The sequence below is a fragment of the Loxodonta africana genome, chromosome 3, assembly GCF_030014295.1.
Source record: "Loxodonta africana isolate mLoxAfr1 chromosome 3, mLoxAfr1.hap2, whole genome shotgun sequence".
NCBI classification, from domain to species: domain Eukaryota; kingdom Metazoa; phylum Chordata; class Mammalia; order Proboscidea; family Elephantidae; genus Loxodonta; species Loxodonta africana.
This window is the reverse complement of record NC_087344.1, coordinates 195,982,548-196,003,350: the sequence shown is the minus strand read 5'-3', so window position 1 is coordinate 196,003,350 and position 20,803 is coordinate 195,982,548. Positions and strand designations below refer to the sequence as shown.

At 43.6% G+C, this 20,803-nt stretch overlaps 1 protein-coding gene across 2 annotated transcripts in view; it reads left to right on the top strand.

The window, feature by feature from the left end:
• Positions 1–20,584, top strand: part of CD244 (CD244 molecule) — a 51,638-nt gene extending 31,054 nt beyond the window's left edge. Inside the window, exons 2-9 of one of the 2 annotated variants that reach the window (XM_023554180.2) lie at positions 7,831–8,160; positions 8,250–8,525; positions 10,100–10,210; positions 10,760–10,827; positions 12,706–12,789; positions 15,886–15,951; positions 17,188–17,244; positions 18,364–20,584. In XM_023554180.2, coding sequence (XP_023409948.2) covers positions 7,831–8,160; positions 8,250–8,525; positions 10,100–10,210; positions 10,760–10,827; positions 12,706–12,789; positions 15,886–15,951; positions 17,188–17,244; positions 18,364–18,444 — 1,073 coding nt within the window. In that variant the 3' untranslated portion in view covers positions 18,445–20,584. The remainder of the gene's footprint in view (positions 1–7,830; positions 8,161–8,249; positions 8,526–10,099; positions 10,211–10,759; positions 10,828–12,705; positions 12,790–15,885; positions 15,952–17,187; positions 17,245–18,363) is intronic. The other variant, XM_023554181.2, reaches the window with a different exon arrangement.
• The last annotated feature ends 219 nt before the right edge of the window (positions 20,585–20,803 follow it).

The window sequence follows — 20,803 nt, the reverse complement described above, 5'->3', positions numbered from 1 at the left end:
AACATTTCATTCTGTAATACATAAGGTCTCTATGGGTCAGAGCTCCTTGACAACACCTAACAACATTAATTATATGCTGTAGAATCAAAGTATGTTGTTTCCAGATCACAAATTCTCCAGAGTCAGGAACTATGTCTTATACTTTTCCACATATTCAGGGTCTGGGTTACAGTGGGTTCTCAATAAAGACTGGATAATTAATGATGATAGCAGATGTCATTTTTGTAGGCTTACTAATTATTTTTCCATGCAGCATTGTTCTCAAGGTTTTTTTGCAATGCTTGGTAGGAAGGTCCATTCTCATTTACAGTGTTGGGACTATGGGAGACTGAGACACAGAGATGCACAACATCGTTTTTGCTTTTGAAGAGCTTTTGGTTTGGTAAGTGGCAGAACTAGTGCATGTCATGGGAATATAAATGGGAACCCCATGTGGTTTATTCTTAGGAGTTTCAAGATGAAAGAAAAATATTCCATCAACAAAATACTAATTACAATGATTAAATAATTTAGTTAGTCTCTTAAGGAAAGGGTGAAGGTATGGCTGGAGGTGAGTGCATTTATAATGCTGACAGATAGTAAAAATCCCTGTCTCTTCATTGCTGTCCTCTTAAAGTCCTCTGTTTTGACAGAAGTACTTGTATAAGTCTCTCCATCTCCTCCAAACTCTTCCTGACCTTCCAGACAGACTTTTTTTTCTTGTATTCACTGGGCCATGCCACATAGTTTTCTTGTCAAAAATGCCACTTTTATCCATTGACTGCTCTGGGCTTCTCTAAGGTGGGCAAAGGCGAGCAGCTCTGTGTTACACCTCCACATAACTTACCCCCCATCTTGATTACCAGAGAAGGAAGTGCTGGGATATGCCTAGGATATTAAAAAAAAATTATTTAGTTAATTTTTTTTGTTGAAAATATACACAGCCGATCCTATACCAATTCAACAATTTCTACATGGACGATACAGTGGTATGATTACATTCTTCAAGTTGTGCAGCTGTTCTCACCTTCCTTTTCGGAATCGTTCCTCCCCCATTAATATAAGCTTACTGTCCTCTAAGCTTCCTATCTAACCTTTTCAAGTTGCTGTTGTCAATGTGATTCCATTTAGATAGTTCTTTAAAAAAGCACAATGCTCAAGGCAGACATTCTTTCTTTCTTTCTTTCTTTTTTATTGTGTTTTAAGTGAAAATTTACAAATCAAGTCGGAGTCTCATACAAAAATTTATAAACACCTTGCTATATACTCCTAATTGCTCTTGCCTTAATGAGACAGCACACTCTTTCCCTCTACTCTCTCTTTTCATGTCCATTCGCTAGCTTCTGACCCCCCTACCCTCCCATCTCCCCTTCAGACAGGAGATGCCAACATAGTCTCATGAGTCTTCTTGATCCAAGAAACTCATTCTTCACCAGTATCATTGTCTATCCCATAGTCCAGTCCAACTCCTGTCTGAAGAGTTGTCTTTGGGAATGGCTCCTGTTTTGGCCAACAGAAGGTCTTGGGACCATGACCTCCAGGGTCGTTCTAGCCTCAGTCAGACCATTAAGTCTGGTCTTTTTACGAGAATTTGGGGTCTGCATCCCACTGTTCTCCTGCTCCCTCAGAGGTTCTTTGTTTTCTTCCCTGTCAGGGCAGTCATCGGTTGTAGCCGAGCACCATCTAGTTCTTAGTCTTAGGCTAATGTAGTCTCTGGTTTATGTGGCCCTTTCTGCCTCTTGGGCTCATAATTACCTTGTGTCTTTGGTGTTCTTCATACTTCTTTGCTCCAGGTGGGTTGAGACCAATTGATGCATCTTAGATGGCCACTTGCTAGCGTTTAAGACCCTAGATGCTACTCTCCAAGGCAGATATTCTTTACTAATTCAGTCAAACTATTGTTTGGTTTAAAGAAGACTTCAGGGAACATTTTTGGTTTAGGGTTTAAAGATTATCTCAGGGCAATAGTTTCAAGGGTTCATTCATCTTCAATGGCCCCAGAAATGCTGGGTTCCATGATAATGTCAAATTCTGTTCTGCAAGTTTCTTCTTTTGATCAGGATTTTTCTATAGAATCTTTGATCAAAACATTTGGTAACCATAGCTGGGCACCATCCAGTTCCTCTGGCGTCATGGCAATGGAGGTAGTTGTTCACAGAGGCAATTAGTCACATATTCCATTTCTTCCTCCTATCCTTGACTCTTCCTCTTCCTCAGTTGTTCCAAACAACTAGAGATCAATTGTTGTTGCTTGGATGGCTGCTTGCAAGCTTTTAAGACCCCAGGCAGTACACAACAAACTAGGCGGTAGAACAGAAGCACTAACCATGATATTAGCCCAATAAACTGGAATGTCCCATGAAACCATGATCCTAAACCTTCAAACCAAGGAACCAAATTCCATGAGATGTTTGGTTGTACATAAGCAGCCTCAGCAGCTGCTCTTTTTTTTTGTAAGTATATACATGTATCATACAACATTTGTCAATTCAACTTTTTACTTCTTACAGGTGTACAACTCATTGACATCAATTACATTAATTGGCTGTGCAACTCTTACCCTTAATCAGTGAGAATTTTCCATCACCGTAAACAGAAACTCAGTGCTCCATAAGCAATAGCCCCTTTTCCCCCTTCCTCCCATGCCTGGTAACCACTATAAACTTTGGTCTCTATATATTTGCCTACTCTTGTCTTTTTATATAAGTGAGGTTATACAGTATTTGTCCTTTTGTGATTGACTTGTTTCACCCAGCATAATGTTTTCAAGCTCTATCTGTGTTATAGCATGTTTCAAGACTTTATTCTCTTTCTGGCTGAGTAGTATTCCATTGGATGTATGTACCGCATTTCATCTATCCATTCATCCATTGATGGGCATTTATGTTGTTGCCTCCTTTTTGCTACTGTGAATTGTGCTACTATGAACACTGGTATACATATGTCTGCTCATGTAGCTGCTTTCAAATCCGTTGGGTATATATATTCGTAGAAGTGGAACTTCTGGGACATATAGTGGTTCTATTTTTAGTTTTCTGAGGAGCCACCATGCTGTTTTTCCCAGCAGCTGTACCCTTTGCACTCCCACAAGCAATAGATAAGGGTTTGAATTTCCCTACATCCTTGTCAACATTTGTTATTTTCCTTTTTTAATCTTAGCCACCCTAATGGAAGTGAAATGGCATCTCATTGTGGTTTTAATTTGCATCTTTCTGATGGTTAATGATTTTGAGCATTTTTTTTCATGTGTTTGGTGGCTTTTTGAATGTCGTCTTTGGTGAAATGTCTATGCAAGTTATTTGCCCGTTTTTTAATTGGACTATTTGTCTTTTTGTTGTTGTCAACATTTTATATATATTTCGGCTATTAGATTCTTATTGGATGTGTGGTTTCTGTGGTCCTATTATTTATTTTGTCTTTTGCTCTTTGTGCTTTTGTTATTTTATCAGTTAACCCATTGTTAAAAGCTAGGCTCAACAGCCTTGTCCCTGTATTTTCTTCTAAGAATTTTATGGTTTTAGTTTTCATATTTAGGTCCTTAATCCATTTTGAATTTGTTTTTTGGATGATATGAGACATGGCCTCTGTTCTATTTTTCTGCATGTGGAAATCTAATCTTCCCAATAGCATTTACTGAAAAGACTCTTCTTTCCCCCATCGAATGGACTTAGCACCTTTCTCAAAAATCAGTTGACCATAGATGTATGGGTTTATTTCTGGACTCTCTACTCTATTCCATTGGTCTATGTATCTGTTATTATACCAGTACCAGGCTGTTTTGATCACTGTAGCTATGTAAGATGTTCTCCTTCAAAATTGCTTTAGCTATTTGGGGCTTCTTGTTACCCATATAATGTTGAGGATTAGTTTTTCCATTTATGTAAAGAAGGCTATTAGAATGTTTATCGGGATTGTATTTAACCTATAGATTGCTTTGGGTAGTATTGACATCTTAACAATATTAAGTCTCCCACTCCATGAACAAGAAACATTTCTCCGTTTATTTAAGTCTTCTTTAATCTCTTTCTGGGACGTGTTCTATAATTTTCGTTGTATAAGTCTTTCACATCCCTGGTTAAATTTATTCCTAGGTAGTTTATTCTGTTAGATGCTATTGTAAATGGAATTGTTTCCCTAATTTCCCTTTCAGATTTTTCATTGCTGGTGTATAGAAACCTAACTGATTTTTGTTTGTTGACTTCGTACCCTGCAACTTTGCTAAATTTCTCTATTAGCTCTCTAGAAGTTTTCTTGTGGGTTCATTCGGATTTTCTATATACAGGTGTTATGGATTGAATTGTGTCCCCCATAAAATGTGTGTCAACTTGGCTAGGCCATAATCCCCACTATCGAGTGATTGTCCACCATTTTGTGATCTGATGTGATTATCCTATGTGTTGTAAATTCTAACCTCTATGATGTTAATGACTCATACAGAGTCTCTATGAGTCAGTTTGGTTTTTTTTAAATGATGTTAATGAGGCAGGATTAGAGGTAGTTATGTTAATGAAGCAGGACTCAACCTATAGAATTAGGTTGCGTCTTGAGTCAATCTCTTTTGAGGTATAAAAGAGAGAATAGATCAGAGAGGAAAGGGACATCATTATCACCAAGCGAAAGAGCCAGGAGTGGAGCATGTCCTTAGAACCTGGACTGGAGATAAGAAGCTCCTAGACCAGGGGAAGATTGATGACAAGGACCTTCTCCAGAGCCAACAGAGACAGAAAGTCTTACCCTGGAACTGGTACACAAAATTTTGGACTTCTAGCTTCTTAAATTGTGGGAGAATGAACTTTTATTTGTTAAAGCCATCTGCTTGTGGTATTTCTGTTATAGCAGCACTAGTTAACTAAGACAATAGGATTATGTCATCCACAAATAGAGATAATTTTACTTCTTTTTCAATTTGGACACCTTTTACAGGCATAACTCATTTTATTGCACATTATTGTGTTTCACAGATATTGTTTTTTTTTTTTTTTTTTTTTACAAATTGAAGGTTTGGTTTGTACCAACACTGTGTCAAGCAAGTTTATTCGTGCCATTTTTCCAATTGTATGTGCTCACCTAGTGTCTCTGTTTCACATTTTGGTAATTCTCATAATATTTCAAGCTTTTTCATTGTTATTATATCTGTTATGCTGATCTGTGATCAGTGATCTTTTCTGTTACTACTATAATTGTTTTGGGGTGCCACAAACTACATCCGTATAAGAAGGCAAACTTAATTGACAAATATTGCGTGTGTTTTGACTGCTCCACCGACTGGATGCTCCCCTGTCTCTCTCCTCTCCTTGGGCCTCCCTATTCCCTGAGATAGGAGAATATTGAAATTAGACTAATTAATAACACTACAATGGCCTCTCAGTGTTCAAGTGAAAGGAAGAGTTGCATGTCTCTCACTTTAAATCAAAAGCCAGAAATAATTAAGCTTAATGAGGAAGGCATGTCAAAAGCTGAGATAGACCAAAAGGCCTCTTGCACCAAACAGTTAACCAAGCTGGTTGTGTTAGAGAATCTTCTTAGTTAAACTTCTCAGTTAAAAAAACTATTTTTTAAGGTATGTACATTGTTTTTTTTTTATACATAATGCTATTGCACACTTAATAGACTACAAACCCACTAAAACCCACTGCTGTCGAGTCGATTCCAACTCATAGTGACCCTATAGGACAGAGTAGAACTGTCCCATAGAGTTTCCAAGGAACTCCTGGTGGATTTGAACTGCTGACCTCTTGGGTAGCAGCTGTAGCACTTAACCACTACGCCACCAGTGTTTCCTAATAGACTACAGTATAGTGCAAACATAAATATAACTTTTATATGCACTGGGAAACCAAAAAATTCGTGTGACTCACTGAATTGTGATATTGGCTCTATTGTGGTGGCCTGAATGAAAACCGCGATATCTCAGAGGTATGCCTGTATTTGTTTTTCTTGTCTTACAGCTCTGGCTAGGACTTCTAACACAGTGTTGAATAGGATTGGCAATAGTGGGCACCATTGTCTTGTTCCTGAGTTCAAATGTAAAGCTTTCAATCTTTCTTCATTAAGTATAATGTTGGTTGTTGGGTTTACATATATGCTTTTAATCATATTGACGAAATTCCCTTCTATTCCACTCTTGTTGAAGGTTTTCATCAAGAAAGAGTGTTGGATTTTATTAAATGCCTTCTCTTGTCTGGATTACTTACAATTGATTTCTAGGTAGCAATCCTTGTGGACGCTTTCTAATGACTACAAAATTGGGAAACATTAATGAGTAATGACCACAATCCAATGTGCCAAGTGCTATAAGAGAGGTTTATGAATTCAGCTCTGTGGGAAGACAGAGTTCATTATGGGTCTGGCCATTCAGGTCCTCCAGCAACCACAACTACCGCTAATGTTTGCATCAGTGCCACTGGGAAGAAGTCACACCGGATGTGGAATCTGGTGTTTAGTAACATCATGGCTCTGAGTTCATGCTCTAAAACCTAAGTGACTGGGCTTTTAACTTACCCTTTTTCACTGTGCACCTTGGGCCATTTACTTAAGTTCTTCCTAATTCAGTTTCCTCACCTGTAAAATGGGGATAAGACCTCCATGGGGTCATTGTGAACTTAAATAACCAAAGCATATAAAAAGCATTTAGAAACCTGCCTGTCACATAGTAAGTACTCAAGAGTTTTTAGCTACTAGCACTGGCCTGTAGGCTCCTTCAGACTAGGAGCACTGTAAAAACGGCATAGGGGCACCATCGGGCTTCTTCTGACTTCATAAGGGGAATGAAAAAATCAAGATCAACAACCCAAGACTGATTCCTATGAGGTGGAGGCACCACACTCCTCTCCACCACCTTTACCAATTCTCTCACCAACTGTCCCTCCCATGGCACTTTCTGCTTCTCTGCTGGGTTCAATAATTCATTACAGTGGCCCCACTGAACTTATAGAAAATATTCACAGCTGTGGGGTTTATTAAGGAAGTAATAGATTACAATTCAAGTTCAGGAATACTCAGGTAACAATTCCTCCATTAAGACAGCCTCTTCCCAGCTATGTTCACAGGCACACCTCTTTCTGGCCCCTCAGCCTCTGCCCTGCTCAGGCAAGTGTTACAAATCTCATTTAACTCCGCTGATAAGTGCCCTGAGGCACCCCAGTCTACCAGTAAGCCTCATACTGAAGGTGCTCAGCTCTAGCTCCCTGGATCAGCAAACCTAGCTCCACCAAGAGCCCAGGGCACCCTACTCCTCCAGAAAGTCTCCTGCCCGAAGGTACTCAGCTTTCTTGCTCAGTAGGCTGGGAATCCCATTGCACCATCTCCTGCTGGCTTTTTTGGCTGCTGTTTCTCTGACACCCTTCTCACCGTCTTCGGTGTTACAGCTCTCTCTCTCTCTCTCTCTCTCAGTCTCCTGGTTCCAGGAGCTTCTAAGCACAGGCATCCCAGGTCCAAAGGACGTGCTCTGCTTTTGACCCTTCTTCCTTGGTGGTGGTGAGATCCTCCCTCTGTTCTGGAATTAGCTCCCTTTTCAGCCTCTTATGATGGCAAAACTGACCAATCCCCTTGGTTAGGGTTCCATAGACCTTATTTGCATGGGACCACCTACTCACTTGTGTGGGAGTTACAAGACCATGGCAAGAAAGGCCAAACAAAAGCGATCCATTGCACAACAGGCACAGAGCTTGGGGAGAAGCAGAGGAAGTATGCATTAAAATTCTCTTAGACTCTGGGCTCCTCATAGTCATACTCCTCATACTCTGGGTTCCCTCCTGGCTTAAGGGAAATTATCCCCAACTGCCCACATTGCTCAAAACTGATACCTTTTCTGCCATCTTCAGCCTGGGTTCTCTTTCCTGGAATACCTAGGTTCTGCTGACCATGTGATTAGCGTCTCAGGAAAAACTGTCTGGTTACGGCCACCCGCCTCACAGATAAACATATCAAAGTCTGTCACATGGAAGGTACAGCAGTTTTTCTCAGATTCAAAACGTGTGATACTGACTTGGAAGGGTGATTGCTGTCCGAAGTATGAATCCTGGGTTTCAGACCATTTCAACAATAGACTCAATTTTACAAGCAAAGACTTGGCTATTTCCATCAAGGCAGCTCAGCAGAAGGACAGCGGTTTCTACTTCCTAGAGAGCACCAATGTGTCTGGGAAAGTGTGGAAAACTGAGTTCCAGGTTTCTGTATTTGGTAAGTTCCCAGGTCAGCTTGTTCTGCTCCTTTAACTCTTTCAAGACTTGTATTTCCAGAGCCTTTCTGATCAGAACCTCTGCTTCCAGATCCTGTTGAAAATCCCCTCTTGCAGTGGGATTCGAAGGCTCTGAATAATGAGACGTGTGAGCTGAATCTGTCCTGCTCAGTCTCCAGGAATGTGAATGTGAGCTATAGTTGGTACAGAGGGAGCAAGCTGATCCAGACGCCAGGAAACCTCACCCACCTGGTGGAGCTGATTGATGTCAACGGCTTACACACATACACCTGCAATGTCAGCAACCCTGGCAGTTGGGCAAACAACACCCTCATCCTCACCCAGGCCTGTCTGAGTGCTCACCAGAGTAAGCAACCACTTTGGGCTATAACTGGGGCTCAAGGTGTTGGACCCCACAAGCTGGCTTGCATGCAAAAAAGAACTGGTATGAGATCCTTGGCTGCTTCTCCCAGTGCCTTGCGGCCCTTCCTCAGGGGGTCTTGGCCTCTAAGCACACAGTTCCTATAAAGTAAGCCCTGCCCTATTCTGGACATCTGCCTTTCCCCATCAAGAATCTCCTTCTGGTTGATGAAAGTTTTCATTTTATATTGGGAAACGCAGGCACTGTGAGTCACTGTGCTGCAATGGCTTGTGACCATTATTTTATTCCTCTGAGAGACTGATGGAAACCTACCTCCTCCTTCTAAGTGATCACTTGCCCCAAGCCATACAGTTCCCCAAGAGATAATTACATTACCCAACAGCACCCTGGGCAGTGGGTTCTTGACTCATGCTTCCGCTCATCCTGAGAGTTACCCTGAGTTAAGTTTGTACCACTTTTTACTAGATAAATGAAGATCTAATGGGCCGTGAGCATGGGCATTACAGGGAAAAAACAACATGCAGTCCCTGTGCTTAAGGAGTTTATGCCCAAATTGGGGTAACAAAACTAAGTACTTGTGGGCAAAAAGGAAATGAATAAGATTGAGGCAACATGTGCAGTGGCAAGGACACTGGCTTTTGGGGTCATGTATGGGCTATTTTTTTTTTATGGGCTTCACCATTCACTAGCTTTGTGATCTTAGGCACATTCATTAACTTCTCTGAGCTTCATTTTTTTTCTCTTGGGTAAAATGGGCATGGTAATAATAAGTACCTCACAGGTTGTTATTTAAATTAAATGAGGCAATGTTCGTAAAGAACCTAGTCAACCAGCATCTGGAACATTTAATTCCTTTCCCTTCCACCCTTGTTGGCTGGATTATACATTAGGGTACATGTGTGACACATCGTTACATGTGGAAGTTCAAATAAGGAAGACCAGTGAAGTTAGAAGTAGCAGGAAGGTGGAATGGGAGAGATTCCTGGCGCGCAGTAGGTGCACGATAAGCATTTGTTGAGTTAAAAATAGATGTATGGATAGATGTAACTTTTGCCATGACAGATGCTTTATATATATTAGTTCATGTAATTAGCCCCCAAAGCTAGATAACATTTTCTTTTACAAAACCCAAAACCAAACCCTTTGCCATTGAGTTGATTCCAACTCATAGTGACCCTATAGGACAGAGTAGAACTGCCCAATAGGGTTTCCAAGGAGCAGCTGGTGGATTTGAACTGCCAAACTTTTGGCTTGCATCTATAGCTCTTAACGGCTGCACCACCAGGGCTCCAGAAAACTGAGGCTCAGAGAAGTTAAGTAAGTTGCCCAAGGGCACACAGCTTATGGGTAGAATCTGAATTTGAAAAAAATCTGTCAGGTATTAACATTCAAGCTCTAGGCTTCACTCCAAGGGAGACAAACTTGGTGAATTCACAAGGCATGTGGAGACAAGCTACACCAGAAAGGAGTGTGGGTTTTGAGATCGTCCTTGCAGCAGACAGGGGGGAAGGGGCAGAGGGAGGGCTGAGCTTTCAGTCCCCCGGGCTTCTGTCCCTCAGATTTCAGATTTCTTTCCCTTCCGGTGATCATCTCCGTGATTCTGCTAGTCATACTATTCCTTGGCACCCTCACCAGCTTCTGTGTGTGGAGGAGGAAAAGGAAGCGGTCACGTAAGTGGAATGCTCCCAGGAGGTGCTGTTGCCTAAGGCATCAGTGTCAAGTGACTTAGTCCAAAGCTTAGCGGGAGGTACCTGGAAGTGCAGCACCTACGTTTCCTCAGGAGTCTTGGGATGTGTGTATGCACAGTGGTGGGGAAGGGGAGCAGCAGCTGCTTGGCCCTTTCTCCCAATTCACATGCTCTGTGGTGGCTGCTTGGGCCTTTACGGTCTGATCCCGAATGTGCAGATTTATCTGGGAATGGCTGGTGTGGGGGCTGCCCTGCCTGACAGAGCAGGTGTGTCAGGGGTGATTACTGTCCCTGTGCTCTTTGGGCCAATGTCTCAAGGTCTTGGCCATCTGGCACTCCTTGGAACCCCTGTGGGGCAGTTCTACTCTGTCCTATAGTGTCGCTATGAGTTGTAATCGGCTTGACGGCAATGGTTTTGGTTTGGTTGGTTGGCCGTCTGGGATGGTGGGGGAAGCTGCTGGAAGTAGAAACCTGGACAGGATGCTTCCTGGAGATATCTGCAGCTCTGTCCTTTGCTTCCTTCCTTCCATAGGTGAGAGGGCGGAGGACAGTCTGACAGTTTATGAAGTTATCAACAATCTGCAAATCAGGAGAAATCAAGTATGGCACCCTAGGGGGTGGGGTCTCTCTCAGCTTGTCTGGAGGATGCTTTTGGGTGGATGGCCATTCAGAGCAGGGGGACAAAGAGAACTGGACAAGTGTTCTTACAAAGTGGCCCTTAACTACCCTCTCCCGCCCCGCAGCTATCTTTTTTCTATCAGCCTCCTGGCTTTGGTGATGGAGGAAAGAGGAAAAGACAGGTGGAAGGAGGGAAGATGAGGCATCTTGGTACAGAACGTAGCTGCTGAGAAGGGATGGAGCAGAACAGAAACCAATAACAGGGGGCAGAGTACTCCTGCTGGGGTCCTCACATCTGCCCTGCCTCACCAGCTGGCCTGAGCCCCAGGAGGAATCCAGCCACCTCGTTTTTGTTGAATCTGACCACACAGTCTTGTAACCAGAGCTTACGTTGAGAGTCCCTTGATCCTTGCCCAGGCTGGGGTGGATGCCAGTGCGGCAGCTTTGTAGCTGGCCCAGTGGGCTACCTTCTCTGCCTTTCAGGAAGAAGAGGCCTGAGTCTGACTGAAGAGTTAGAAAGAGTAGCCAGGTTAGCACAAAGCCAGCTCAGCCAGTGCGGGATCCTCCAGGAACCTCTTTGACAGCTCTGCAGGCAGTGTAGGATAGGGAAGAGTAGGACACCACAGAGTGTCTGCAGGGTGCCCCCCACCGCCGGCTGCTCTGTGGGATAGGATGTGGTGACAGGCCCAGGGGAAGGGCCCTGACCCCATCATCTTCCTCCTTCCCATAGTTGCAAGGCAATGCCTACCAAGTGGGAGGGGTGTTGGAGGTGGGGAGGAAGTGTTCTGTTCCAGCCACCATTCCTGGTACTTAGCCTCAGGAGGCAGTGCATAGAAAGTCACCTTTGGCAAATGAGGCCTCACAGAGCAGACAAGCAGCTTCCCTCAGCTCTGGGGCTCATGGGACCCAGGGATACTTGCCCAGTGGGACTACTGTGGTATGGGTAGAGCTGTGCCCTATGAATTTCTGAGAGCAGACATATCTATCTACAGATACGGAAGCCCAAGTGCTAGCTAAAAATTCCTCCCCCTCCCCCTAGTTAAGATCACTTTAGATTAGGTAAAACAAGGAAAACATAGGGGAAAATACCATTTAGAATGAAACAAATCTCTTGGGGATTCAAGCTTATTACCTTGCTTCTGACTTGGGGTTCCTCCCTGACTGGCCTCATCCTTCCCTGGCTTCTCCCTACTCTCTGCAGGCTCTAGTTTGAAGGCCTAAAATGCAAGCTCACGTGGTCTCACTTTGGAACTCAGCTCAGACCCTCAGTGGAGACACTATACACTGGTCTGGGCAGGAGAGAAAAGCAACAAAATCCTGTGTCTGGCTGGGTGCCCATGACTCAGCCTCCAAGGATGGCTGAGGCTTCTCTGCTCCGCTTGATTTCCTCAGGCTTCTGGGGGAGTTGAGTTTGCCCCTTGTTGAATGAGCCCTACTGGCCTCCACTGGCTCCCCACCAGAGCTCAAACTGGCAGTATGTGCTCAGAGGAGCAAGCAGCATGACATACCTCCACCTGAAATCCCCTGTGGGGCATGGGAAGGGGCCACTGTGCTCCCTGCCTTCAGCCTTGGGCCTAGGGCCCCACCCATGGCTGCAGCTGCTGGAGGCCAAGGGCAAGCTGGCCCCCTAGGCTAGATCCAGAGAGGGGGCTTAAATGTGCTCAGCCTTTAAAATATTCAAACTCTCTAAATTCTAGTGGTAAGGTAAGGTAAGGCCAAGAGCATAGTCCTACTCAGTGTTTATGTGGCAGGCCCTGCCACCCCTCTCCCAGGCTCCTCTCCTTTGTGCTGTCTCTCCCCACCCAATTCAAATCTGCATAGACTTCACACTCTGCATGCTGCCTTTACTGTTCCTTGCAGGAGCAGGAGCAGGGGCAGGGGCAGGAGCAGGAGCAGAATTTCCATGGAGAAGGCAAAACCATTTACGCCAGGATCAAGTCCCAGGTACCTCTTATTTTTCTAGTCCTTCGGGGCTCCCTAATGCCTCCCAGACACTTACTTCTTCAAAGGGCAGAATAAGATCTTGGCACTCCTGTGGGCTAGAAGACAGCTTGGCCTCCACTGGATTAGCAAGTTGTTTGAAAAGACAGGTGTGGTTCTGGAGTGTCTTAAACAGAGCTGGAATGTACGTTGCAGGCATTCCTTTTTCTTCCATACCTGGCAGAAAGTCTGGCCCCAGGTAAAGTCAGCAGGAGTAGGAATCTTGTCAGGGGCTCAGGTTCCATTTTCTCTCCCTGCTTCTTCCAATACTTGGGGCCTTTGCCCTCTTTATCCTTTCTGCCTATCGTACCTGTTTTCAGGAAAGAGTGGATCTGTATTGTGTTGGAGGGCAAAAACTTCAGAAAATTTAGTAAGGCAAAAGAAAGTTTTATTCGGCATATGTCCAAAGAGGCAAAAGGGAAAACGAACAAGCAGGCTGCCAGAGCCATGTCTGTCCGAGTTTGAGAAATATTACAGAATAGGCAAGAATGAGAAAACGAACAAGCATGCTCCTGGAGCCATGTCTGCCCAAATCCAAGGAACCTAAAAGAATCATCAGTATATATTAACATTACAAAACGGGCAAAGCCATTGAAAGTTCCGCCTTTTCACAGATTGGCTAGAAACTGTGATCCTACGTTTTGAATTGTCTTTCTTAATAATCATGGGTACAGGCTTCAGTAATGACAGTCAGGAGGGTCTTCACTGGTCCAGCAAATTTTCTATTCACTAAATGCTAATAGAAAAAGAGAAGAGTGGGAAGTCTTTTGTGTTCTGTTTAATTGGTTTATGTGAAAGTCCCCTAAAAGATATTTTCTAAGATTTTCCTAGCTACTGTCTTTATACTTCAAGCTAAGTTGATGTGTCCTTGTGAGTCCAGCTCCAGCTGGGTCCCATTCTCAATGCTCAAGGACAGGGAACAATGACTCCAATATTATTTCCTAAATCAATTGGTCCCTTTTATCTTATTACGATTTAATATTTATTAAGTGTTTTTTTTATTATATGACAGACACTGTGAAAAGGGCTTTCTGTCCATTTTCTCATTGAATCTTACGTAACAGCCTTGTGAAGCAACTCTACTACAAGCCCCATTTCGCAGATGAGAAAGCTGAGATTCAGAGAGGTTAACCAACTTGTTCAAAGCCATATAGCTGGGTAGTGGCAAAGCTGAGCCAGATGGTTTCTGAGTCTCCTCTCTACCTCCTCCTATCCCACCTGTGACATTTTGACATTGTGTAAACTCATCCGTAAACTGGAGAAACAAGTTAAAAATCAGCTGCCATCCAGTCTGACACATGGCAATTCCATGTGTGTCAAGAGTAGAAGAATTGTGCCCCATGGGTTTTTTTTAGGGTTTTCAATGGCTAAATTTTTGGAAACAGATTGCCAGGCCTTTCTTTCAGGTGCCTCTGAGTAGACTTGAATCTTAACCTTTTAGTTAGCAGCCAAGCATGTTAACCATTTGCATCACCAAACCAAAACCCAAATCCATTGCTGTTGAGTAAATTCCAACTCACAGGTGACCCTATAGGGCAGAGTAGAACTGTCCCATAGGGTTTCCAAGGAGCAGCTCGTGGATTCAAACCACTGACATTTTGGTTAGCAGCCATAGCTCTTAACTACTGCACCACCAGGACATGGTATCTAATATTGACAACTGTTCGGCTTGAGCTTCTCTCCCAGGGGAAACACTGCCCCTGGTGGCCAGTGGTGAAAAAAAATCTCTGATTAAAATAACTTTTTGAAGAAGAAAGACTAGAAGCCACAACCTCCTCAGCTTCCTTAGGAAATGATAGGCCTCTGAGAAAGTTCAAGAAAAAGAAGGAGAGAAGGAAGGGGAGGGGAAGAACAAAGGAAAGAGAAGGCAATGAGAGAGAGAAGAAGAGAGAAGTGGAGGAGAAGGGAGAGACAGAAGAAAGACACTCAACCACTTCCAGGGCCTGTCTGGAATGAGTGGTGTTTGCCTCCTCCTGTTGCCCTTAAGATACGTGTTTTGATGGCACCCAACAACATTATAACAGTGGATGAAAGTCTAAATGCACCAAAGAGAGATCATAAGAGTGATTGATATCTGTCTGTTCTCTGACCATATTTAGCTTCAGGAAGAGGGATTTCAATAAAGTGCAATAAAGGGCTCCTGAGACTATGCAATGGTGTTGAGAGAAAATGAGATTCCCCTCTTTGGAGCATCTTAAAAGGAGGATGGTTACCTGCCCTAGGGGACTCCTGGTTCAGGTCCAGAGAAGAAAGGTACTCTGCCATAGGGAGGCATTGAGGTGTCGAGGAAAGAACCCTAGAGAGTCTGGGGTTGAATCCCGTTTGTACTGTGCACATACTGCCTGTCTTAGGGCTGTTCAACCATTTGGAGCTTCATTGGTAGTATAGGACAAATTATGATCATTCCTGTCTTCTAGGAGTGTTATCCACCACCTGTCTATCAAATCGTTGTATGTGCTGGCTTGAGCATTGCTATGATGCTGGAAGCTATGCCACCAGTACTTCAAATACCAGTAAGGCCACCCATGGTAGGCAGGTTTCAGTGAAGCTTCCAAGCCAAAACTGACCAGGAGGAAAGGCCTGGCAACCCACTAGTGAAAATTAGCTGAGGAAAACCCTATGGATCATAACAGAATATTGTCTTATAAATGCTGGAAAAATGAGCCCCTAGTTTGGAAGGCACTTTAAATATACAGTGGCTGCAACAATGGACTTGAGCATACTGACAACTGTGAAGATGGTTCAGGACCGAGAAAGTTTCATTCTGTTGTACATGGAATTGCCATGAGTAGTTGGAGGTGACTCCAACTAACAACAACAATAACAGGGCTATTATATGGGTTAGGAAAGAATACATGTACGGAATAAATGCTCAACAAATGGTAGCCATAGTTAATGAGAGAGCAGGACTACCCTCAGGTTGTCTGACCTTTCAACTAGTACACGTTCCTTTTACTAGATTTGAAGTTTCTGTCTGGGCAGGGTTGAGGCAGAGGGTGACTTCCCTAGAGTTGTGCTGGATCTATGCTGCTGAAATGATTTTACTTCTCTTCTCATTAGGGCTCTGGTTCCACATCACAAAAAATGGAAAATACAATATATTCAACAGTGGAGCCTTTCCGGAAGGTAAGTCTCTTTCTCTGGGGGATGCTACTGATGCAGGTGTATATTTTGCATAAGTGTATGCACACATGTGTGCAGGCATGTGTTTGCAGACCATCTGTGTACATGTCCCAACAAGAGGTGGATGGGTGGGAGTGTGGTGGGAAGACAGGTATTCCCAAGTCTTGAGACACAGTAAGAAGCCTTAACATGGTAGTATGGCCAGTTGGGAATCTACCAAAATATGAAAGTGTTGAGTACGTGCAGGTCAGAGACCCTGTGTGTGTTGAATGGGATGGGGGATACAGCTAGAACAGATTTTCAGACTTCCAATTCAACCTCTTTCCAATAAGTCCATCAGCCAACTTGGATCTCATCACGAGAGATATTTATATTTAGATTACGTGTTATATATTCCATATAGATGTTCATTGGCACCTACTTGTGCTTTGGTATTATGCTATGAAAATTCTATATACTACCTACCCCACCCCCCCCCCAAAAAAACGCTAAAACCCAAACCCATTGCTGTTGAGTCAATTCCAACTCATAGTGACCTCATGTGTTACAGAGTACTACTGCTCCATAGGATTTTCTTCTTGTAATCTTTATGGAAGCAGATTGCCGGGGTTTTCTTCTGTGGTGCCACTGGGTGGGTTTGAACCAGCAACTTTTAGGTTTGTACCTGAGCACAAACTGTTTTGTGCCACCAAGTCACCTCATACTATCCATAAACCAAAACAAAACCAAACCCATTGCTGTTGAGTCGATTCTGACTTATAGTGACCCTATAGGACAGAGTAGAACTGCCCCATACAGATTCCAAGGAGCACCTGGTAGATTCAAACTGCTGACCTTTTGGTTAGTAGTCGTAGCTCTTAACCACTACACTGCCAGGTTTTCCGATACTGTCCATGGTGCTTCTGAATTCCAGTGACTCACAGGGTTGGTGCTGGGGTTGGCACTTACGCTTGTGTCAGTAGTATTTAAATTAGGTGTGTGTGTGTGCATATGCTATGTGTGGGTTTTAGGGCTATACGGGTTTGGTTTCTAACTTTGGTTCAGTAATGTCATATCATAAGCAAGTATGTATTGTGCTTCCCCTGGAGACCATAAACACTATTGTTTACTCTGGTGGTAGGAGATTCTATTCACTTCTGGCTGGGGGTACTTCAGGGGCTTTCCGGGATATGAGTTCCTTTGGGACCCCTCACATCTTTTATCCTGAAGTTAAGCCCACTTTACCCTTTGAATTTCCAGTCAGGGTCCAAGAAGAAGAACAACAGCCCTACCTCCAATTGTACCATCTATGAAGAGGTAAGATTCTAGAACTGATTCTGAATGGACTGAGTCTCCATAGCCCTGAGATCCAGCCTTACGAAAATGTTATCCATAGAGTCTCAGAGATGAAGGGATTTTAGGGATCTTCTAATCCAAATCTTCATTTTAGAGATGAAGAAACTGAGGCCCAAGGAGAATGAGTGCCTAACCCCAGGTTGTATCACGTGTTGGGGTCTAACCCTATTGGGGAGCTTGGCTTCTAAATTACAACTGTACCCAGGCTGGTCCCCAGGCTATGGGTAACAACTGGACATCTCTTTTTTCCAAAGGCATGTATATGTTGGCAGGGAGGGGCAGCAGATAAATCCAAATGATTTTCTAAGGTTAGCAAGTAATTGGGAATCGTTCCAAGACATGGGTGATCTTAAGCTGCTGCTGGGGTAGACACTGTTCAAAGGTGATCACTGATCCTGGTGGCTGACTTGATTCCCATCAGGTCATTTAGGAAGTGGAAAGGATCTACTTAACATTAATTATGTTAACATATTAATTATTATGTATAAGGCAGCCTGCCAGAGGCTTCACACAATTTATCTCATTTAGTCTTCACACAGTGTTATGAGGAAGGTACAATTATATTTTCTACTTATACCTGAAGAAATTAAGGCACAGAGAAGACCCCTACCTATTAGCCTCATACTATACCTGAGCCACTGCCTGTGGTCTAATAATGGTGTTGCCATTGGCCACAAAAGAGAGAGTGGGTCGTTCAGTACAAATTGTTCAACTTCTGGAAAAACAACTTCAGGTGCTTACATTGGGTCGGCAGTGCCTGCTGGGATTTCTGGTCCTCCAGCTGTAGCCCAACATTAAAGACAACTAGACAGTCCAGGGTTGTGGAGGAAACTGTATAGGCCAAGGCAGGCCTTTTGGGGTCATGAAGAAGAATGGTGTGGTTAAAAGTGCCCTGGAATTGGAGCCAAAAGAACTGGATTCAAGTCCCTCCTAGTTGTTGACCCTGAGTAATTTGTTTCACTGCTCTGAGCTTCATTTTCTTAATCTGCAAAATAGGGATAAGAATTCATAGTCCACAGGGTTGTTGTGAAGATCTCCTAATGGGAGGGTCTGAAGTGTCTCTTCTTCTTCTTTCTATAGGTTGGAAAGAGCCAGCTCAGAGCCCAGAACCCTGCTCGGCTGAGCCGCAAGGAGCTGCAGATCTTAGATATTTATTCCTAATTGCTGGAGCTGTGCTCATCTCTCTTCCATACCAGCATCTGCTTTGGGAATATGCTCAATGGATGATGCCACATGAGTCTCTACAGATCAGTTTTTAGTCTGGAGAGGATATGGGAGCTTGTTCATGGTTTCTGTTTTGTTTTGAAAAGGATTTCTAACAGCCCTTGTAAGAGCAAGGCTGTTAAATAGCATCTCCCAATTTACAGGTGGGGACAAGAAGAGGTGGAGAGATTGGGTAGTTCACAAAAGGCCCCGGAGCAAGTCCAAGTACTTGTCATCTATAATGTGCTGTGTATATGGAGGATGTTATTATTTGCATCCAGATTCCCTTCCCCTGGCTTTCTAATCTATTACTTGTCTTCCCTCCTTCCTGAGCTGAGATGACTATATGTCTATACCCTCCCCCTGTCCAGGCCCATTTTCTAAGGAGGAAAGATAATGATGACTTAGAGGAAGAGGAATCAGCCCCTTTTGTGAGATTGGACTAGGTGGTGGAAAGCAGATTGTCAGGTTCCCCAAGGTGGCCAGGGCCTGGACTTTAATCAAACACAGAGGAAAAGCTTTTCCCCCACATATTACACCTTTACCCCTAGCTAGTTGGTCACAAGGGGGGCTGGGCAGGAGTGAGAGTAGATGGTGCAAAGCAAGCCCATCTCTGAGTAGGAACCTCCCTTCCACCCTGTTGCCAACTAATAACAGGGCAGTGAGGCCAGCTTTGTCTACAGTGTGATGTTTGATTTACAAAGACACATTATTAGTATTTTGACATTGTGATAAACACCTTTTTTTAATTGTGCTTTAAGTGAAAATTTACCATTCAAGTCAGTTTCTCCTACAAAAACTTATACACACGTTGTTATGTGACCCTAGTTGCTCTCCCTATAATGTGACAGCACACTCCTCCTCTCCACCCTGTGTTTCCTTTGTCCATTCAACTAGCTCCTGTCCCCCTCTGCCTTCTCATCTCGCCTCCAGACAGGAACTGCCTACATAGTGTCACGTGTCTACTTGAGCTAAGCAGCACACTCCTCACCAGTATCATTTTGTGTCTTATAGTGCAGTCTAATCTTTGTCTGAAGAGTTGGCTTTGGGAATGGCTTTAGTTTTGGGCTAACAGAGAGTCTGGGGGCTAAGTCCTCCAGTCTCAGTCAGACCATTAAGTCTGACTGCATCCCAATTTTCTCCTGCTCCATCAGGGATTCTCTGTTGTGTTTCCCGTCAGGGCAGTCATTGGTGGTAGCCAGGTACCATCTAGTTTTTCCGATCTCAGGCTGATGGAGTCTCTGGTTTATGTGGACCTTTCTGTCTCTTGGGCTCTTATTTTCCTTGTGTCTTTGGTGTTCTTCATTCTCCTTTGCTCCAGGTGAGTTGAGACCAATTGACGCATCTTAGATGGCCGCTTGCTAGCCTTTAAGACTCCAGATGCCATTCACCAAAGTGGGATGCAGACTGTTTTCTTAATATACTTTGTTGTGCCAGTTGACCTAGATGTCTCCTGAAACCATGGTCCCCAAACCCCTGTCCCTGCTACTCTGTCCCTCAAAGCATTTGGTTGTATTCAGGAAAATTCTTAGCCTTTGGTTTATTCCAGTTGTGTGGACTTCCCCTGTATTGTCCTTCACCTAACATGATTCTTGTCTACCATTGTCATGGATTGAAGTATGTCCCCCCAAAAATGTGTGTTATCAGCTTGGTTAGGCCATGATTTCCAGTATTGTGTGGTTGTCCTCCATTTTGTGATTGTAATTTTATGTTGAGAGGATTAGGGTGGGATTGTAACACCACCCTTACTAAGGTCACTTCCCTGATCCAAGGTAAAGGGAGTTTCCCTGGGGTGTGGCCTGCACCACCTTTTATCTCTCAAGAGATAAAAGGAAAGGGAAGTAAGCAGAGAGTTGGGGACCTCATACCACCAAGAAAGCAGCACCAGGAGCAGAGCGCGTCCTTTGGACCCGGGGTCCCTGCACCTGAGAAGCCCCTCCACCAGGGCAAGATTAAGGACAAGGACCTTCCTCCAGAGCTGACAGAGAGACAAAGCCTTCCCCTGAAGCTGACACCCTGAATTTGGATTTTTAGCCTAATTTACTGTGAGAAAATAAAATTCTCTTTGTTAAAACCATCCATTTGTGGTATTTCTGTTATAGCAGCACTAGATGACTAAGACAACTGTCTATTTAGTGAATACCCCTCTCACTCTTTCCCCAACCTCGTAATCATCAAAGAATGTTTTCTTCTGTGTTTAAACCTTTTCTTGTGTTCTTATAATAGTGGTCTCATACAATATTTATTCTTTTGGAACTAATTTTACTCAGCATAATGCCTTTCAGATTCATTCAAGTTATGAGATGTTTCTCGGAGT